The 20,634-nt window shown below is 45.6% G+C and overlaps 1 protein-coding gene across 3 annotated transcripts; it reads right to left on the reverse strand.

Moving 5' to 3' along the window:
• Positions 1–2,000: 2,000 nt before the first annotated feature.
• LOC116948597 (uncharacterized) lies at positions 2,001–18,790 on the reverse strand. 3 transcript variants are annotated; one of them, XM_032965420.2, is made up of 6 exons: positions 18,567–18,780; positions 12,189–12,835; positions 8,992–9,154; positions 8,491–8,764; positions 7,843–7,920; positions 2,001–7,709 (listed from the first exon to the last, which is right to left on the reverse strand). In XM_032965420.2, the coding sequence occupies exons 2-6, from the start codon at positions 12,722–12,724 to the stop codon at positions 7,567–7,569; spliced, it is 1,194 nt and encodes a 397-aa protein (XP_032821311.1). In that variant the 5' UTR covers positions 12,725–12,835; positions 18,567–18,780; the 3' UTR covers positions 2,001–7,566. The 3 variants fall into 3 exon arrangements, 2 of the variants coding, with proteins under 2 accessions (XP_032821311.1, XP_032821310.2); XR_012945916.1 differs by having other exon boundaries at positions 2,001–7,920; positions 12,260–12,835; positions 18,567–18,765; XM_032965419.2 differs by having other exon boundaries at positions 2,001–7,920; positions 8,676–8,764; positions 18,567–18,790.
• Between the last annotated feature and the right edge of the window lie 1,844 nt (positions 18,791–20,634).

Raw genomic sequence — 20,634 nt, forward strand, 5'->3', positions numbered from 1 at the left:
ACACGATGACAAATGTGGAGGGAAAATTCCGGAGGACCCCGAGAAAAATCCACGCGACCAAGGGGAAGGAACAAGCAAACTCCAAAAATACAGACGTCAGGGTCGCGATCAAACACCATGACCTCCCGCATACCGAGGGAGGTAGTTAACATCTCGCCACCGTGGCGCTCACAGTCACGATGCGATAGAGCCGGACTATCCGGTTATTTAAAGTATTAAATCACACGGCAAATGATTTGTTCGGCGAATCGACGAATGAGACAACGCGAAAAATGGTCCCGCTTGTGACGCTGGACAGGGGATGACGATGATGATGAGTTGTCAAGTCTCACGAGAGAAATCCAGCACTGCCTTTCAAAACAGCAACCCATTTCAGGGTGTTTTTACAATTTTCCGTAACTTTTTTTGTAATAGTTTTGCTGCATGCATAAAAGTTACACGTTAAATGTATTGCAAATAATAACGTTGTGCGTACGTTATTGCATTGTGGGGAAAAAAAATCGCTTTTGTACATGGAAGTATTTGAAGCACAACCAATAGCTTCAAGCACACTAAAAAAAACTCTGCTTGGTTGAGATATGTGGATGACACATGCTGACGAGTGATCATCATGAGACTAAAAGAACACCAGAGGAATATTAAATACTCCTAAATACATCTGTCGGCAGTTGCAGAACACGCGTGGCAATGGGGACACTCAATTGATTTTGAAAATGTTGAAGTTCGTGCAAAACTAGTTATGACTGGCCAAGGCGAGTTAGATTATAATCTATCGAATTTGAGAGAAATAAACACATTCCTGCGGCGGGAGCTGGTAGGAACGTTAACATAGGTGTATACATACAGTGTAGTTAACATAAGTGTACACACACAGCATAGTTAACATAGGTGTACACACACACAGCGTGGTTAACATAGGTGTATACATACAAGCGCCGTAGTTGATACAGCACACGTGTGTACAGTGCCCTGTGCAGAAATGTGTACAGTGCTCAACCAAATGTTTTATTTTGACCGGGTAGGGCCCACTGAGCTGTATACGATTCCGAAGTGACCTTTCCTCGAATGATGGCTCAACGAATTGGCGGCTTATAATGTAGAGATTGAGAGCAGCCGCAAACTCCAAACGCATGTTGTTGATTCTCCACGTGGAGGGGAAAATGTCGTGAAGATGGCCGGACGTGGTTGGTGGTCACCCACCCCCACAACGTGTGTGCCGTGACCGCCTTCACCACCCAGCCCCTCCCCTCCCCACCCAGCCCCTCCCCTCCCCACCCAGCCCCTCCCCTCCCCACCCAGCCCCTCCCCTCCCCACCCAGCCTCCTCCCCTCCCCACCCAGCCCCTCCCCTCCCCACCCAGCCTCCTCCCCTCCCCACCCAGCCCCCTCCCCTCCCCACCCAGCCCCTCCCCTCCCCACCCACCCAGCCCCCTCCCCACCCAGCCCCCTCCCCTCCCCACCCAGCCCCACCCCTCCCATTTTTGGATGCACGACGGACGGACGGACACAATAATCCCCTGTGGGCTGTTGGTGTAACCGGGAGGTTCCTACCAGTAAGATTTTTAACCGTTCGGATAGCTGTAGGCCGAGTGCTGCTTTGAAGCGAATCATCAAGTAACAAATTGTTTAACTGCATGCCTATACGTCGATGGGATTACCTGTGAGCAGACAAGAACAGGTACTGCTATTTTCGTGCACACAAACAACAGGATATGCAAGAATAATGTGCGTGCATAATGTACGTTGCTTACCATATTAATAACCCAACCGGTAATGGATACCCATTTTAATGTATATGCATTCATTGGGCCCAACCGGTCTTCCCACAAGAATGGCTCAGAAGAAACGAAATAGGATTTCTCCACAAATCTGGCCGTCGCCTGATGACGCTGATTGTAATCACCAGCAAGACATCGTACTCAGATTGTAAATGTTGTGGATTTACCCTCCAACACACCGGTGTGCTGTACTAGTGTAGTGAGACTCACTCAGAGGCACTAATAGTAGGACGCAACTATTTATTATCGCCTTCACAGGTACGGGGAGCAACTAAACCATAGTCAGGACAGTGAACAGGCTGCCTGACTAACAACGCCGAGGAGGTGAAGACGGTGACAAAGACTCCAGCAGCACGACGGGTTCCACTCCAAACAACAACCCCGAACCTTGCTCGGGGCCCACCTTTTATCCACCCAGCGTGGCCTCGCTCCGCCCTCGGCCACGCCCCCCCCTTCTAGAACCCATCAGAAGGTTCCTGGGCTTTTGCTCACTTGCCACTTCTGTGGCCTTTTCCCCACATCCCTTTCTCCGGCTTATCGCGTGACCTGCTGGCAGACAGGGCTGCTACAACAGCAAGCTCCCCCTTCTCTGCCAGCAACCAGCGCTACGCGCCCTAGTGACCCATTCCGTGTCACTGCACTAGTAACAAATCGGCATGTTCTGTTTACGTGACAAACCTTACTAATTGGCTGTGTCGCGTGGTGGCGAAAAGCCTACGTGTTAAAACTGATGTGCATGCAGTGTACATCGACAACAATCACCGACAACAGCAGCCAGCATTCGCCACTAAGTGGCGGTGACGGCACCAACAGCGCCTTTGCCAGGCCAGGTGCACTTTGAGGCCACCTGAAGTGTCGAAGGTTCGCCTGGCAGGCGGTGACCCGCGGCGACCCGATCGACTGAGATGACTGTCACATGCAAAAGCCATGCCCCCCCCCCTAACTGTGCCAAAGTTTGATGCGTTTAAGCCGCCCGGCGTTTCCTCTGCTCGTTGTTGCCACAAGCACTCCTGCTAAACATTGTTTAAACTGCCGACTTTGTGTTGAAGTCACCGATTACAACAAAGTCCAAAATAGGCGACGTCTAAACAAAGCAAGCCCAAAAACCGCAATCCGTGATAAAATAAAAAATAAACAAGTCCAAGTTCGCTCACGCTAAGCGAACTTTGGAACACTGGAGGGGTGATTTACCTGGACGTGGAGACATCATCATCCACGTCACGCTGGCCCTGGCTGGTAGAGGGATTTTCACGAGGTAGGATGTCGGGTCGACCATGAAAGTTTAAACTTTAAAGGTTTAAAGCAGTAGCGTGACTAGCGTTGGGGGCAGTGGAGCAGTGCCTTGCTCCCCCTCTCTGGTGGCCAAAGCTACGATTTGGGGCCCCCTTTGAAAAGTACCATGAGATGTGTTTTCAACAGTTTAGTATTGGAAGTACTGTAATCGTTGTTTTTTACCTTAAAGAAACGTAATGTAACTTAACGAAACGTAATTCGCTTTGACAGTAACTCGAGTAAAATAACATTGGACATCGGACTCCACAATCTTATTTCAATACGTATTAAAGACATTCCAAATGCAGTAAAATAACTGTAGGCAAGGTCAAGTGATCTCGACAAGATACAATTGCTTCCTTGTGTTTGTTGTCATAACGTTCGTACACGTCCTTAGTGGGCATTTTTTTTATCAGATTCCTCCAGTATAAATAGATATTCTAATTCTAAATGCAGTGCAATAATGAGCAATAAAGTTGCATTTTTATTATTTTTATTTTCAGTATTCATTTACTTTCAGTGTATATTGCTGAGATTTAATAAACACAAGGGCATATTGGGTTACATGAAGTAATTTTAAGTCAATGGTTGTTTTAAAACGTGTAACAAATCAAGACTAAATCGAACAAGAATGTACAGTAATTCAACTTAAAGAAAGTTAACTGTGCCTCCAAATTTTAGACACGCAAGAACTATAAGGTATTTTATGGAAATGAAAATTAACATTTCAGGCAAGTAGAGGTAACTGCGTCTCAGCGTGAAAGGCAATAGATGAACATCCATTTACATTAAACAGGAGTGCCCAATGAGATATCCAAGGGAGACCCAAAATTATTGGCCAGCCAATACACAATATTAAGTAGACAATTCAGTGTCACACAGTTGTGGTGAATTCAAAATATTCATGGTTGCTGAAAACTAAACATGTCTTGAGTTTGAAAAAGCAAACATTTGCTGTAGAAACGGGAAGTCCCACCATCTGTACAGTACTTTCCCAGAAACGCCATTATAAGGCACAACTTTTGGCAGAAATCCAGCAGTTTTTGATTGACAGATCTTTCACATTGCCTTTGGGTGATAATGCAGCATCATTTTCCATTCCGTCACATTTCACGACGATGTGCATGTTTACAGCCAATGCGCCCTTTATAGTTTTTATGTCTGTCCACAACCCGCGACTGGATTGAGAGCCAGTAAAAGGACTAAAGCACGGCAAACCCCTTGACTTTCGCGGGTTATCGTTCTTGATTTCGACCTACCACAGGCAATCTCTCTGCATTCCAATTTAATCATCGCGTGGGTTAGTTTTGGCTTTTCGTGGCTGATACCATGGTGTTTATTTGGCATACAGTACAGTACTTATTTCAATTGTCACGTGTCTATTTTCCTATTTTTTGTCTATTTTAGATTTTGGCTTTCGCGGCACTTTCCAAGAACGTAACCCCCGCGTTTTTCAAGGGTCTCCTGTTCGGTAAATCCATGCTTAACGCATGTTCACACGATGCGTTTTCGCTTTAACGCTGTTTTTCTTCTGTGGAACGTTTTTCACTTAATGCACATTCCGCCCGCAATGACGCGAGTCTAGCGTGTGATGGACTATTTTTCTGAGCAGTGTGGGTGTTGGCAGCGTTGTTAGGTGATGCTGGGAGCTGGCACTTCGCTGATGCCCTCTGTGCCTTCCTCTTCATCAGTCTTTGCTCCAGCATCTGTGTTGCTTAGCGTCACCTTGATCTCTTTCACTCGCCACCTCGTTCTCTCTCTCACACACACTTTATATTTAAATGACTTTCACACGTAGCATATTTATGGAAATGCTATATAAACACAATACATTTTAAAATAAACATGCAAAACAATGTACTGCACCGTCAAAATAAAAACAAGAACATTACGGGATGGAAAGGCACCCCGGCCTTTACCATGATCCCTCATGGGTATATGACTCCGGCTTAACGCGAATACGCTTTATGCTGCAATTTCAGGAACGCAAACGTCCGTGTTTAGCGAGGGACTTGCTGTAATGCGGTAACATTTATGAGTGCAGATAAGGAGTGTGGCACAAACATTTTGGATCCTCCGAGGTTTGGTTAGGAGAGAGTTGCAACAGTGACGTCAGGATGTGATGGGAGGCGTGGATGGGGGTCTAGGGGGCAGAGATCCTTTGGTGTTAATATGTGGGCTTTGCACACTCGTCACCAGTGTAGAGTGGATCTTGGCCGTCTCTATCATGGCATCGACCAGTCAGTCATCCCAAGGGACTCATTGGTTCACACAGATCTGCCGTGACACGTGCTTAACCTTGCAGGAGGCCTAACACGTGGTGGGAAGTGAACAATGGTTGGCTCAACAAGTCTTCGTGGCATACGCATTTCCGATGATGACGAGTCTAATTTGCCGCATTTATTTTTGTTGGACGACTCCTGTACCTGCACCAGCAACAACAGCAGCCTCTCTTGGGCCGACTTTAATTCTTCCTTCACCAGCTGTCAATAGCTTTCTCTTAGCCTAGTGCATTTGGTAGTGCGAATGACGGCGCTTGCCTCGTGCCAGCCTGGAAATAGATATGGTAGCTGCCCTCTGAAAGAGCTGCCCAGGCGGCCGTAGGCATTACCTGGCCGCCAGATTGCCAAGCAGGTGTGGACACTTTGCCCTGATGAGCCTCCGTGGCTCATTGGAGGTATTGTAAATACTAAATGATTGCAGATGAGAAGAGTCGCGTGACCAAAAACTCCCCCCGATCGCAATACAATCGTGGATTTTAGTACGTTTTCATGAATTCAGAACAGGTACACATACCTGTCAACCCCTTATCAATGCCTGTCTTATTACAGACCAATTATGACCGTATTGGTCACCCCGTGCCCTTATAAATCTCAACGTTCATCCTACAAAGCCCCATCACAAGGGAGACATACAAACAAATAGACAACATTTATTTTCCCCGTATTGAAACGTCTGTACGCCGTATGGGTTGACAGGTATGTGTATAGTATGTCTACACATACATAGTCTAAACATATACATATATACTGTACATGAATGTAAAAGGCTCAATTCCATAAAAGTCTGCGAATCATTCTCAGATTTCGGGAATGGCATGGCAAAAAAACGCCTCTCTCCTCTGCGATGTTTTCTCTTGAGGAGGAAAGTCGTGTCTTTTTCCTGGCAAATCGCAAATGGGAGGATCTACAAACAGCATCACCTACGCCCGACGTGGACTGGCGCAGTTTCACTGCAGCAACAATTCTCAGTACTGTCCATCATTTATGCAGCATTTTTAGCGGCCCATAAATGGTCAAAGATGTTTCTCCACACGTCGAGCTTTTGCAATGGATCGATGTCTTTGAAAGCTTCGCAGCACAGACCCTGAGGAAGTAACGCGCGGTGCGCTGCCTGCAGGGCCTTAGGAATGTCGTCTTCGGAGACGCAGGGCGCACACAGGCACAGCAGGACGCAAGACCCCTGCAGCAGGAAAAGGCAGAGCCTCTTCGCTGCATCGTTTCTAACAAACTCTGGAGTCACCATCACAATGATCGCGTCATAACTTTCTGGTACCTCCGCGATACTTTGTACCAATATCTGGCCACCTGGCACACAGCAAAGGGGGACACACTCAACCTGTGCCATTTCTTTTGCGAGCTCCTGAACATTTTCAGCCAAAGCTACACTTTTATCGTCCTCGTTATGGAAGATGAACACCTCGTGCTCTTTGCACGAATTCCTTAGCAGGCGGTCATAGATGTTCCGCAGTACTTGCGAATTCTGCAGAGAAAGATCCGCCATCCTCTGCTTGGCAGCGCCAAAAGAGATGTCTACCAGGTCACGGTCATCTATAACGTCTGCAGAATCCGTGCATTGCAGCATAACGCAAGAGGTCAGCGCCTTCTGGTACTCTTTCTTTGCGGCCAGGTTCTTGATGATGCTATATTGTACTTCTGGATCCTGTTTCATGCTGTGCGCTTCATAAAGTAACTTGAGAGCATCGCCGTGGCGGCCTACAAGCTCAAAAAATTTTGATTGGTACAGAAGGTCTTTGTGTGTCGGGTCACGACAATCCCTCAGTTGGTGCATAAATAATTGAAAGGCCACCCTCTGTGTAATTTTTACTTTGGCTGCATATTCAATAGCCATGCGAAAGTAATTATGGCTTTTCTCCAACATTCCACGCTTCTTCGTGGCCAGGCCCCATGCCTCCAGTGTCCGAGCACGGGAAAGGTGTGTGACATATTGATCTTCTTGCAGTGACTTACGGAAACACTCATCAGCTTCCTCATGCTTGCCCAATGATAAGTAAATTTCAGCTAAAGTCCCCAGCAAGGCGTGGGCCGTTTCATTTGACAGTTCTATGCCCTTTTTGATGCATTCAATGGCAAGATCCATATAATATTTTGCCCGAGGATCTGTGACATGGGTAAAGGTTGCCCGCTCTGGCAAGGGCCTGTATGGTGGATATCCAGAAGATGTGTTGCAATTGCTTAAAACTTGGTCCTGTCTTTGGTAACTACGTCCGTCATGACCTAATTTGTTCCATCCTCGGTAATCCTGCAGAGCGACTGTGTTACCTCTGCCTCTTCTTTGTTCATTATCACTGCGAGTGCCAGTATAATATTGTAAACGACCTGGTGTTCGTGAACAGTGATGTCTTCCCATTCTCCTCCCTCTGCGTGGAACAGAGAAAAGAGGTGACACAATGGACTGCTCACTATGAGCTGGTCGCTGGTCTTTGTTTTCAAGGCTTATTGCAGAAAACGAATCATAGATATCTGCCTCTGCAGTTAATCCACCATGCGCACCTCTTCCTTCACTGTCTCGTCGTTGATATCCCCTGCTTCTGGGATGTCCTCTGTGGCTTGTGCCTCGACCTGCATTAACTGTAAAATAAAATGCGGAAAAGATTATCAGGTGGAATTGTGATGCACTCAGGCTACATATTTATTTCCACATTCCTACTTCACGATATACTTCATGAACATTACAATGAGAAATTTATATTTTTGTGTCCTGCCCACGACGTTTGCTCGCACACATTTATACATAAGATATATTTTCTAAGATACATTTAGAAATCTGAAATGGGTTGAAGATACTGTAATTCATCACTTGTAAACTGTCTTTAGAGCCTGAAATTGTGACCATATTACTTCTGCTGCCAATATAGAAATAAGTGCACCAATATAAACCTCACACGATCATCACCCACAATTAACACTTTGATTTAGTTTTTTATGTAACATAGCAAACTATAAAAGTATTACACGAACATCCTCTTGATTTATCGGCGAAAAGGTCAGTTAGGACCACTTAACACTCCCTGTGAATTGATATGCGATTATATTCAGACGACTTGATAGTAACAGAGAAGTCTCGTTTATCACGTATTGTTATCAACTCCAACCAAGTATGTACATTTAAATTTGTATTAAATACGTTACCACCTTTACCATTATTATCAGCCTCATATGCCATGGAGCGGTACACAAGTCCCTGGTGGTGGTGGGCAAAGGCCGAGGGGCAGAGGTCGCATGCCCTGTTTAACATCTCCAGAGCCCGCTCGTGTTGCTTTATGTGTCGCAGGTGCCTTCCGAATCGCCCCAGGACCCAGTGGTCATCAGGCGCCAGTTCGTACGCTCTTTCGAAGCACTCAAAGACTTTCAGGCTTTCCTCGGGCAGCTTCACAATTGCGTCCGATATGTTGCGTTTGACGCGCTTGACATCCTGATGGGAGAGCAATCAAGAAATGTTTTCCCTTGTTATAACAGGCACACTCAAATGCGTTATGAAAGGCTCTTTAAAAAACACACACACACAAGTCAGTCTATTCTCGCACACCAGGCTAACACAAAGTGTGCACATTTTTCTTTAACGAACCATATGAAAGAAGTACAATGAACCATAAATGAAACTCAAATCATCTAAAAATATACGGATATAAAAATACGTACTCTCCAATACTTGTTTGTGATTTCACCCAGAGTCACGTACGCTTTAGCCTTCAGAAACTTGTGATCTGACTTAACGACGTAGGCAAGTGCCGTAATTGCCATTTGAAAGTTTTCTTCCACATCAACGCTTGGATTTTCCAAAATGTGTTCCAGAACCAAACTCCTGCATGGAAAGAACCGTTTTCACGTTAAGTTCACTAAACAATACATTCAAGGCATTAAACACTTCAAAGCCTTTTGGCGTCTTCTGGTCCAACACCAGTGGAGACTAGGCTCTAAGAAAAGCCGTCTCGGGTGTGGACCAATCAAATTCAAGTACAGTGCATATTATTATCAGAGTTGTCTTTTTTGTTTGCATTTTGACTGCTTGTGTTGTGGTTATTGCAAACATGATGCCTTGAATAAAGGTGTCAGTTTTTGTGTCAGTTAAAAGGGTAAAACCTATTACTACTACTTCAAAGCCATTATTAAAGTTATAATGCTCGTTTACCAGAGAAAGCTGCACGGAGTCCTTAAAACTCTTTTTTAAGAGAGTCCTGCCAAGTTTTCGCAGTAGGGGGGCTATTTTGCTGTTAGGTGAAATCCCAATTGACAATTTTTCAGCATTATGTTTGGCCAATAACAGTTACTTCAGTGTTCTTCATTGCAAGGTTCGTGGGCCACTGGCGGCCACTGGTGGCCTTTGGTGTGGCCCCCAACACAAACACAACATCTAAAAACACCCCACCCCCGCCCCCCCATCATCGTGACACTGTCAAACCCCCAATGGTTTCAAATGTGTGGTGGCCCTCACGCTGCTGATGTCTTATCGGCGAAAGTGCCCCCCCCCCTCTCTGAAAATTGGTGAAGAACACGGAGTCACATTGTTTTAGCTATGGGAGGAAATCCAGATGAAACACCACGTAGAGCAGGGGAGGAGTTACGTAGATAGAAAAAAAGTGAATAAAAATACGTTTAGATCGAAACACAAGCGGTCGTCATCAGGAAAAGGCGTTAGCCTGTAAAGGCAAACTGTTTATAAAAGTTTGGAGATGGGCGTAGCCCAAGTGTATCACCAGCACCAGCAGCATGAGCGGGGCTGCAATGTCAATGCAGCAACAATGCCAATGCAGCAGCAATGCAACAACAATGCCAATGCAGCAGTAATGCCAATGCAGCAGCAATGCCAATACAGCAAAGGGCCGCCAGGAAATCACTGCACCCCGCTCCACACACCACACTGCTGACGGTGGAGGTTGATTGACAAGAAAACACAAGTCAAGTCATGACCCAAAGTGGTTGATGACATCTTTCCAATTATTGCTGAGCCTATAACCATTCCTCGGTGGAAATTGTGTCTGTATCTGTATATATGGATGGCTTCATGAACGAATCTCTGTTGATAGCCAGGAGGCTTGCAAAGTACCATCGTCTTAAAGAAATTAATTTCGTGTGAGCCAGCCGCATTAAAATAATGATCAGCCACTGCAGAAGTATTGGTCCTGCCGTGTTTCAAATCTGCCTTATGCTCACGAACACAGTCCGAGACATGTCGCTTAGTTTCCCCAATGTAACTGCTTCCGCAGATACAGCTTAGTTTGTAGACGCCGGGATATTGCATTCAGGAATCTTGTCCTTCACATATGGGATCAGATCACGAATTTCCCATCCCATCTGTTAAGAACAAGATTCCTGACATGCAATATCCCGGCGTCTACAAACTTAGCTGAAAATTGTACTTTGCAAGCCTACTGGCTATCAACAAAGATTAATTCATGAAGCCATCCATATATACAGACAGACACAATTTCAACCGAGAGGATGGTTATAGACTCAACAATCATTGGAAAGATGTCATCAACCACTTTGGGTCATGACTTGACTTGTGTTTTCTTGTCAATCAACCTCCACCGTCAGCAGTGTGGTGTGTGGAGCGGGGTGCAGTCATTTCCTTGGCGGTCCGCTGCTGCATTGGCATTGCTGCTGCATTGGCATTGCTGCTGCATTGGCAATTCTGGTGCTTCTGCATTGGCATTGTTGGTGCTGCTGATACACTTGGGCTACGCCCATCTCCAAACCTTTATAAAACAGTTTGCCTTTACAGGCTAATTTGGAGAGCCTCTCGGGTTATGGGAGTGTCTGGCAATCCACAAACATGAAACCATTTTTCATATCTATTCTTATTTCATGCGTATACATGTAATTGATACCTACCTTTTTTGTTTTGTTTACACTTCATGACGTAATCATTACCCAAAAATGTTAAACTTCATAACACTTAAAATATCCCGATGTGGTTTTATTATTTGTCGCCATCACTATGAAGAGGGAGGTGGATGGCTGAGGTTTACTGGGTGTGGAAGGCCGAGGGGATTTTCTGATCAGCTTGATTTTTATTTGTAATATTCATATATATATCTGTTTCAAATGAGCGCGTGCGAGTTGTTTCCATAAAACAGGTGAGTGCCATAGCCTTAGAAATGCTCGTGCACAAACGCAAATCAACTGACTTTATTTACAATGGTCGTGGACAACGTCTTACGTTTCCTGTTTCCTAGTGTTGACAAGCCATGTCCTAGCGCCCATCTTAAGTGCCACACGTAAGCAGTGTTCCTGTTTTTTTTCTTTTCTTTTAAAATGTGTAATTATTTTGGTTTGCCTCTCCTGCTTACCCAAAATTCAAGTTGACTCGAGTCTGGCTCTGAGAGGTTTTACTGATGTTATAGGCTGATAGCACCTTGTCAATTCACTGCGGGATGAAGGCCTCGACACGCCTTGTCAAATCATGGGGGTTATTTGACCATATTTCGCCACGTTGGTCAGTTTAGGTTGAAGCGACGGGGGTGGGGGGTCCAGGTTGAAAGTTCAGCTTATTGGTGCATTATAAGAGGCTTAATTGAGCGTCCGCTTTGTAATTAATTCGAACTATAATTTGTATTGTTTGGGATGTAATTAAAGAAATTGTTACATGAATAGCAAACCTATTCAATAACCAATGTGAAAACCCATCACCTGGAAACAAAAGTATTAATCATATAAATGTGTTTAATACAGTAAAAGCACAACAGGAAATCCAGGAATACTTTGCATTTCAAGCTGACAGCAGCATCATGACAAATATCACAGACTGTGTGCAGAATTATGCCAGAAAGCATACTGGAACCTCCTGTTATTTGTTAGTCATCTAAAACCTCTTTTGTTACGTATCAAAAACCAACCTGTTGTAGCTCAAAGCCATTCCATAATGCCAAGCCACGAGCTTATCAGGCAAGCATCGACTCTGACCCACCTCGATGGCCTCTGCAAACTTTGTGGCTGCCGACAGATGCGAGCAAGGCCCACATCGAGACAGGCTGTAAGCCACCTCTGACAAAGCGATGGCGAATGACTCCTTGTTTTCGCTTTCCCTCTCCAAAGTTTGCAATGCTGCTTCCGCTTCTGTAATTTCAAAGTACTGCAGATGCAATTCACACTTGTTGGCAAGGGCCGTCACGTTGCGTGGCTCCTTCTGTAGGGCGCCCTCCACTAAGGGCTTGGCCTTGTCAGGCTGGAGTTGACGCAGGTACAAATAGGCAAGGAAATTGAGAGAGCGGACGTCACTCTCAAATTCTTCCACGGTGGCTGGAGCCTCTTTTTCTCGTTCCATTTTGGCAATGATACAGTCCACTTCTGCAATAGCCAGCTTCACATTTTGCAATTCAAAAAGAGTGGGAAATGTTCTGTATCTCGCACGGACAATTTTCACAGAAGCCATGATGACAGATACCGAAGCCACTGCTGAATCAAGTTCTTGCAATTACATTTCAGCTCCTTGCCTTTAGTTTGCTCAGAAACCACAGTATTGTTGTCCTCTTGTGACGAAACCCTGATACATAACACAAAACGATAAAAAAATGTTATCAGTTCAACTGCATATTGTCTTTGTATTTTAATCATGTTCTTTTTGCATATCTGTCCTCTACAGGAAAATGTAGTTTTCAGGTCCATACGGAGTACAACCATTTCAATACGGGGAAATATTTGTGTCTATTTGTTTGTGTTTCTCCCTTGTGATGGGACTTTGTAGGATGAACGTTGAGATTTATAAGGGCACGGGGTGACCAATAAGGTATGAATTGGACTGTAATAAGGTAGACACTTTCTCAGTCTCATCAGCAGGGTCCGGGGTATTCCTGCTACAGCAAATGTTGCTGGAAAACTTGTCCAGAACGCCCAAGGGGTTGATGGACCAAAACGTGACTTTATTTTTTACTCGTGAAACGGTCCAATGTTCATGCCTTTCCTACTACTTACAATTCAACCAGATAACATTTATGATACGGTACCATTTGAAAATGTTTTTTTTCGGTTAATACCATTAGTATCGTATGGAACCTTCTTTAAAAGGGATATGTTTCTACACGTACTGTACTGTTATGCATGTTTAACCACTTTCTGTATCGAGACATTTCCTTCTCTCTATTTCACGCACGACTTCCTTTGACCCGCTCTTCTCCTTGCATGTGCAGTGAGTCACTTCGGAGAGTTGGAGGCACATACGTTTATTCTACACTTAAACACTTTTGTTCTCACACGGGATAACTACAGACGGGTCAGGACAGCCTGACCCATGACGCCGAGGAGACGCAGACGTCACATGACGGGTTCCATACCAAACGACAGCCTCGATCCCGCCTCGGGACCTCCCTTTTATGCCCCCCAGCGTGCCCTGGCTCCGCCCTCGGCCACGCCCCTTCTGGAACCTACCATAAGGTTCTAGGCTATACCCCACGTGTCCCCTCTGCCATCTTTGCCCTATAACCCTTACTCCGGCCTATCACGTGCCCTGTTAGCCGGCCAGGCTGCTCCATCCTCAGATCCCCTCTCTCTGCCAGCAACCAGCGCTACACACCCTAGTGACCCATTCAATCACAATGCATGCTCTGCTGGCAGATCCGCTGCTACACCCACAATTCCCCTCTCTGTCAGGAACCAGCGCTACGCGCCGTAGTGACCCATTCTATGTCACTACACATGTACAGTCATTTGTTTATTACTTTGTTTACTTTTCGATTTAAAGCTTTCGTGACTGCAAGGATTCATCTTCTTTGGTTCTTTCGGTAAAGTCACGTAGAATGAGAATAAAATAATAAATTGATAAAATAAAATAACACAATAATATTCTCACGACGTTTCGGCCACAACACAAGCGGCCTTCGGCCACAACACAAGCGGCCTTGATGAAGGCCGCTTGTGTTGTGGCCGAAACGTCGTGAGAATATTATTGTGTTATTTTATTTTATCAATTTATTATTTTATTCTCATTCTACGTGACTTTACCGAAATAACCAAAGAAGATACTTTGTTTACTGTATGTGCTTGCTAATTTAACATTTTAAGTAGTGAAATGTAAAACAGTGGTACCTCGGTATACGACCGCTTTGAAATACGTAGAATTTGGTACACGTCGTGTTGTGACGAGAAAAAAATGTCTTGGGATACGACGCGCTTGCTAGAACTTGTATGGGTCGGGATGAGTCACCGCGTACCCGCGTATACCCCATTCATGACTGAAACAAAACGCCGCTCCTCAGTCTGCCTGTACAGTAGATCTCGTTCAGTGCACAACCCTTGCTATAACTCTCTGTGTAACAGTATTGTGTGTAATGACCAGACAATGTCACACTTCAGGAACATTCTTATAACAAGGCAAAAACAAACTTCAGTGGACAGGTTTTTTAGTAAAACTCAAACCTAGTGAGCCTCAACCAGGTCTAAGTAAAAAAAAGACAGAAAAGAGAGACAGAATTTCAGCTTCCTGAAGTTTTAATGGAAGGGGATTCTCCTTCCAGAAAATAACATCTCCTCCTGCTCCCCTTCCTCACCACCATCCTCGTAGACTATCAACTCCTCTCAGCAAGGTAAAGTGATGTTAAATTGTATTTGTATTCTTTGGTTCTTTCGGTAAAGTCACGTAGAAATAGAAAATAATAAATTACATAATATCATACGACGTTTCGATTGCAAAGCAAGCAATCGTCATCAGGTACAAATGAAAGAGAAACAAACCTAGTGAACTTAGAAATATAATGCAATACAGCGCAGAAAGTCGGCTGACATGACAGTCAACACCCTACCTGGTTGATTACGTTTAAGAGAGAGATAAGACACAGAACCGGAGACACATATACAGACACATAAGCGGAAAGAGTTAACACAGAGACACAGAGAGAGAGACACATGTATGGGCACACAGAGAAACAGCGTCTCTGTGTTGAGGCCTTAAATAGCTAGAGAGGGGGTATAGAGAGGGGGGGGTTAGAAGACTTAGCATGTCAATGTTAGAAGACTTAGCATGTCAATGGGAGATCCTGCAATGAGAGATCAACTGACAACGCTATTTGTATTTCAATGTATGTTTATATATTTATGCATTTATTTTAATGTATGTATGCATTTTAGTAATAAGTAGTGTCTACATTATTATATACAACCACATTAATGTATAATATGCCATATAAAATATAATATATTATACTCTGGAACGGATTATTTCCTTTATTTCTTATGGGAAAAATTCGTTTGGTATTCGTCATTTTCGATGTAAGTCCTCCTACCTTCTGGAACGAATTAACGAGGTATACCGAGGTACCACTGTATCTGTACGGAGTGTAAACCACATAGGATGAGAATGGGTTATTTTTTGTTTTGTGTTTTTTGCGTTATCTGAATAAAGACATTGTATTTATTTGAAGTGGAGGTTGATAATAGTTCCACTTTTGTTTTAACCTAGGAGAGTCTTACTGAATCTCAAGCCTCGTTTTTCATAAGGCTGAGGAATTGAGACGTTTAGCCAAGACCAGGAGAAACCCTATTTATGTGAAGGGTGACACTACATTTCCATCTCCTTACAGCCGCACAACCTACACCACCTGGCAAGCCTCGGGTTGTCACCAGTCTGCACGCGAATCAGGCTCAACCATGCTTCACTTTCGAGATCGGGCACAAGTGGGTGATTATTCAGAGATCACAATGCAAGATGTAAGGTTAACTGTACACCACAATACATGGGAAATACAAACTGTACATGGTACTTTGTGTAATTCAATTACTAAATTAAAATAACCCTGGTGAGTGCAACACAAATGGTTGCTAGGCACGGGACATATTTATGTCTGAGTGGTTATCACAGTCCAAATGAACCGCTGCAGTTTATCAATCGTGTATACGATCCGCTCCACTGTAATTATTTGGCCATTCAAATAAAGACCGTGTCCAGTCCATTGATGCCTACAGGATATACTCCTGAATAACGTTAGTCATCTATTACTAGTACAGTATTTACCATGAGCAACGTTTGTTGCCGTTTTAAAGACGTAACAAACAAATAACTCACATGCCATTTTTGTCTTGGGCAGTCCGACGCGAGTTTGAAACTTGATTAATTTAAATAAAGACTTTGTAGTAATTTTCAGATTTGCTGCATGAGCGAGCGGTCATTATGATGCCAATGCAGTACAACTATTGCACATTTGTAAAGATGAATGTAGCTTCAGGCTCATGATCATCATGATCCATTGTCTATCTACTGATGGATTAAAAAAAAACTTTCCAACGCCCCCATCATCATCATCACGACCCATATGTTATCCTCTGCTGAATGAAGCCCGTTCGTACAATCGTTTTGTTATCTCGAGTCTATCCACTGCTGTACATCTGCCCTTTTGTACACGAGCCGATGGAATCGCTTCATCTCCACCACGGTGGTCGCCCTCTCGGGCATGGCTCTCTCTCTCTCGCCTTTGGCTGGCGTTTCGTCCATCGGCTATAATCCATCCTTTAGCCATCATGCGCTCTGCCCAAGCCCACCAATTCATGTCATTAACAATGCGATGTCAATAAATTGCCCTCTGGACGATGTGCTCCTCCGAAGCCTTATCTCTCGGTGTGCCTTTCACCCTAACCTGTCCCGTATTAAGAAGTTCACCAATTTGAGTCCGTTGAGCCTAACCCGGTTTTCTGATTCGCAAGTCACCGTTGGCAACGCGGCACCACGACTAGGGGACATCCATTTAGTACGTACGCATGGAGGGGGGTTAACCCAAACGCGTACGCTTGCGTATGGGGGGCTCTACTGACAATGTACGTACGCATAGGAAACGGGGGTGGGGGGGGGGGGGTTGAAGCCTCGATAAACAAATTCCTGCGGAATTCCTGCGGAGGGAGCTGGTAGGAACGTTGGGCAAATATGCCCGACTGTGAGGGCGGGCACAATCCGGCGTGAGTAGGTTAAACGTTGAGTTTTATAACGGCACCACGGGGTGACCAGCCCCTCCCCTCCCCACCCAGCCCCACCCCTCCTACCCCCCATCCAGCCCCACCATCGACACCCAGCCCCTCCCCACCCTCCCCACCCAGCCCCACCCTCCCCACCCCACCCAGCCCCTCCCCACCCTCCCCTCTCCACCCAGCCCCACCCCTCCCATTTTTGGAGGCACGACGGACGCACGGACGGACACAATAATCCCCTGTGGGCTGGTGTAACCAGGAGGTTCCCACCAGTAAAATTTGTCGACATTGACCTTCAAATTAGCCACAGTTCAGTTTCTTCAGCTGTTTGACAACAAGTACTGCCGGTAGAAGTGGGACTGTGGGAGAGGTGCCACTCGTGTGCCACCGTGCCCCCCTGACTGCGAGCTATCACGCAGCTCAGCAAAAATAAGTGGCCAAGGAACGCGACTTAATTCTTTAATGCAGCCGGCGGTGGATTATCTGGTTGCTTAAACACGTTAATATTATTCATCCTTGATCGTCTCTGCGTGGATTAAATATCGGCCGTTCTATAGGATTCGGGGGTGCGTACGCAGGTTGGGGGGGGCGGGGTGTAAAAAGTTCGCGTGTGGCCAGGGAGGAGGTCAGGGGTCAAGTTTTGACAGATTTTTGCGTACGCACGAAATGGGTGGCCCCCTATCTACGGCACCGATGGTTTCACTTCGGTCACGCCGCTGTGTTCATTTTCGTTATCAACGCAGCCTCCCTAACCAGACTCGTTACCGTTTAAAAAAAACAAAGAGAGAGCTGCTGCTGCTGCTAAACAATTGTTACAGTACAGTTAGTACATTTTTCGTCTTTAAGCGTCTTCAGTCACGCACTACATTTTTCAACACTTTTTTTTTTAAATGTGTGCCTTTCGGGACGAGTTGACGCTCGCTGGTGACTTCGCCCATCCGTTTGAGCGTTGCTCGACGAAGTCTCAATTGCTCCCATGGAAGGGGCCAATTTTTCCCAAAACGTCGCCCAATTATGTTTCCCTTTTGAGACCCCCCCCCCCACCCCCCCACGTGCCGGCACGCAGAGTCTCTCGAACAGAGGTGACAGCCAATTAAAAAAAAACTGCAGGGCAAAACAAACGAATGACTAAAACTCTCATCGGGGCTGCGCGATGCGCACAAAGACATCCGCGGGGACTCGGAACGACGGGGAGAGGTCGTAGAGTGGCTCGCGAGTAACGTTCTGCAAACGTCTCAAAGAACTCGCGGCATTACAGCGGCGATCCCCGCTCATAGTGAATGAAGCAACGCCGACGAATATTCCGTGCTGGCGTCGTCTTTCCCTACCGTACGACGGACTGCGTTGTCTCGATCGTCCGTCGCCGCTGCTTGAAGGGAGTGAAAAAATAAAGGTGTATCTGCTCCGCTCGATCGCACGAAAATACACGCCCAGTTAGACTGAATCGGGTTACTACTACTTATTCTTTATACGCCACCTTGTGGTAATGAAGAATATATTAAATTAAACCATTGAAAATTTGGCTCAAAAAGAAGGCTGTCTTCTGGTGTAGGTCAATCGATATCAAGGACAATGCCAAATATTATCGGGACATTTTTGTTTGCACGTGAAGCACAATTACTGTGTGTGTGTGGTTAATGCAGGCTTGATTGCTTGCAAAGGGTTTCTATTTGGTGTTTGAATATCTTAATACCTGTTTTATTGCCAGAAAGGGGTAAAACTTAATCTTATTTTACCAGCCAGGGGCCCATTTTTGGCCAGGTCAAAATTGACCAGGTCAAAATTGACCTGGCCAAAAATGTTAGCTTAACGTCATGGCTTATCGTGTGGACATTTATAGCAGCCAAATACTCGTGATGTTGATTCTAAAAAAGTGTGGTGATTCGTTGATTTCCGATTTGTGGAAAACAACGTGTACGACGCACATCCTCCCCTTATGCGTCCGAGCCAGGTTCAGTGTGGTCCACAGCCTTCAGGTCCTCAACGTTGTTTCTTTATTTGCCACGTTCGTAGCTGCCTCAACCTTCAGACCATCAAGTGCCGGATGTCTTCATTTTCAGTTGCCAGAGTGGAGGCACGTTTCGAGAAAGGTCAACTTGATTTGTGCGGGTCCCTTTGTGTTTTGGTGGAGTGGCAGGGCGAAGTTTTCCACGATCTTGTTGTACTACCGGATCATCGCGGCATTACATCGTATGTTGGTTGGAGCGATGTTCTCCGGTGCAGGAAGCCATGGCAGTGGACTTCAGGGTGCTGCTGATGATACGAAGTGCGGTGTTGATTTTGACATCGACAAAGTTTGGCTGAGGGCTGGCCACTCCACGTTGGGGCCCAGTGCTCCGCTGTGGAGTGGACAAGGGCCTGTGCCGATATCTTCAACGTACGGGAGTCGCTTCCCCACGTTCCCGCAAGTCTCTGGATAATGTTCACGGCAGGCTTTTGTCTTCATTTTGCCTTGTTTAAGGTGGTGCCGGCAGTTGAGCGCCCGGTCTAGGGTAACTTCCTAGATACCGAGGGTGGTGGTCGTGTGTTAGTGGTGTTGACATCTAATGTTTTCGTGGCTTGCCTGTTGTTCAGGTGGAAGACAGATGCGACGCTCTTGTAAGTGTTTGGCTTGAGGCTTCAATTTGTAAAGTATGCTTCTAGGGTCTTGAGATCTTTTTCGAAAACTTTTCCAGTGTCCACTATTGTCCGGGCTTGGGTTGCCACGTGCAATGACGTCCACGTATGTTAGCTTACGGGAGGATGTCGCTGGTGAAGAGAGTGAACAGGGCTTTTATTGAGGGACTGTGTGTCGCCTCGGTGTGGTCTGGGATTATTTTTGCTGTTGTTTTGCTGCCTTACCCAACTTTGAGAATTGGTGTACTTATCAATTTGAACTTGGATACCTTATCTATTTTATGTATTTATTTTTAGCGATTTGCTTACCTTTTCTAATGTTTGTACTCATATCGTTGTTTGTATTGTTTGTCTGTTGTAACTTTCTCACCCGCCCCGATGGGATATCTGTGAAACAGATGATAACGAATAAAAACCTTTCACTCTCTCTTGCTTAACTCTGCTATAGCTATAGCGCTGTTTCCACTTTCCACGGTATCCGTGTGGCAGCAGCTCTCCGCATTGAACCCGCGGAGAACACCGCACAGTAAGTGCCACTGTTTTCCATGGACTCGCCTGTGGCACCGAAGTTGTACGCAACGTGGCCAATACGGTGGCACTAAACCGCCAACCCGCGATTTCACTTCCATGCGGTGGCATCGCGTAGTGAGACGGAGATGCGGCCACGGGTTTTGTTGGCTCTGGTCGTGCTGTGACCACAGACGCTCGAACCTGTCAACCCATACGGTTTACCCTGTATTCTTGTACAGGGAAATTGAGTTTGTCAGGGCCATACGGCGT

The sequence above is a fragment of the Petromyzon marinus genome, chromosome 34 (assembly GCF_048934315.1).
Source record: "Petromyzon marinus isolate PM22_M1 ecotype Great Lakes invasive population chromosome 34, UKy_Petmar_22M1.pri1.0, whole genome shotgun sequence".
NCBI lineage: Eukaryota > Metazoa > Chordata > Hyperoartia > Petromyzontiformes > Petromyzontidae > Petromyzon > Petromyzon marinus.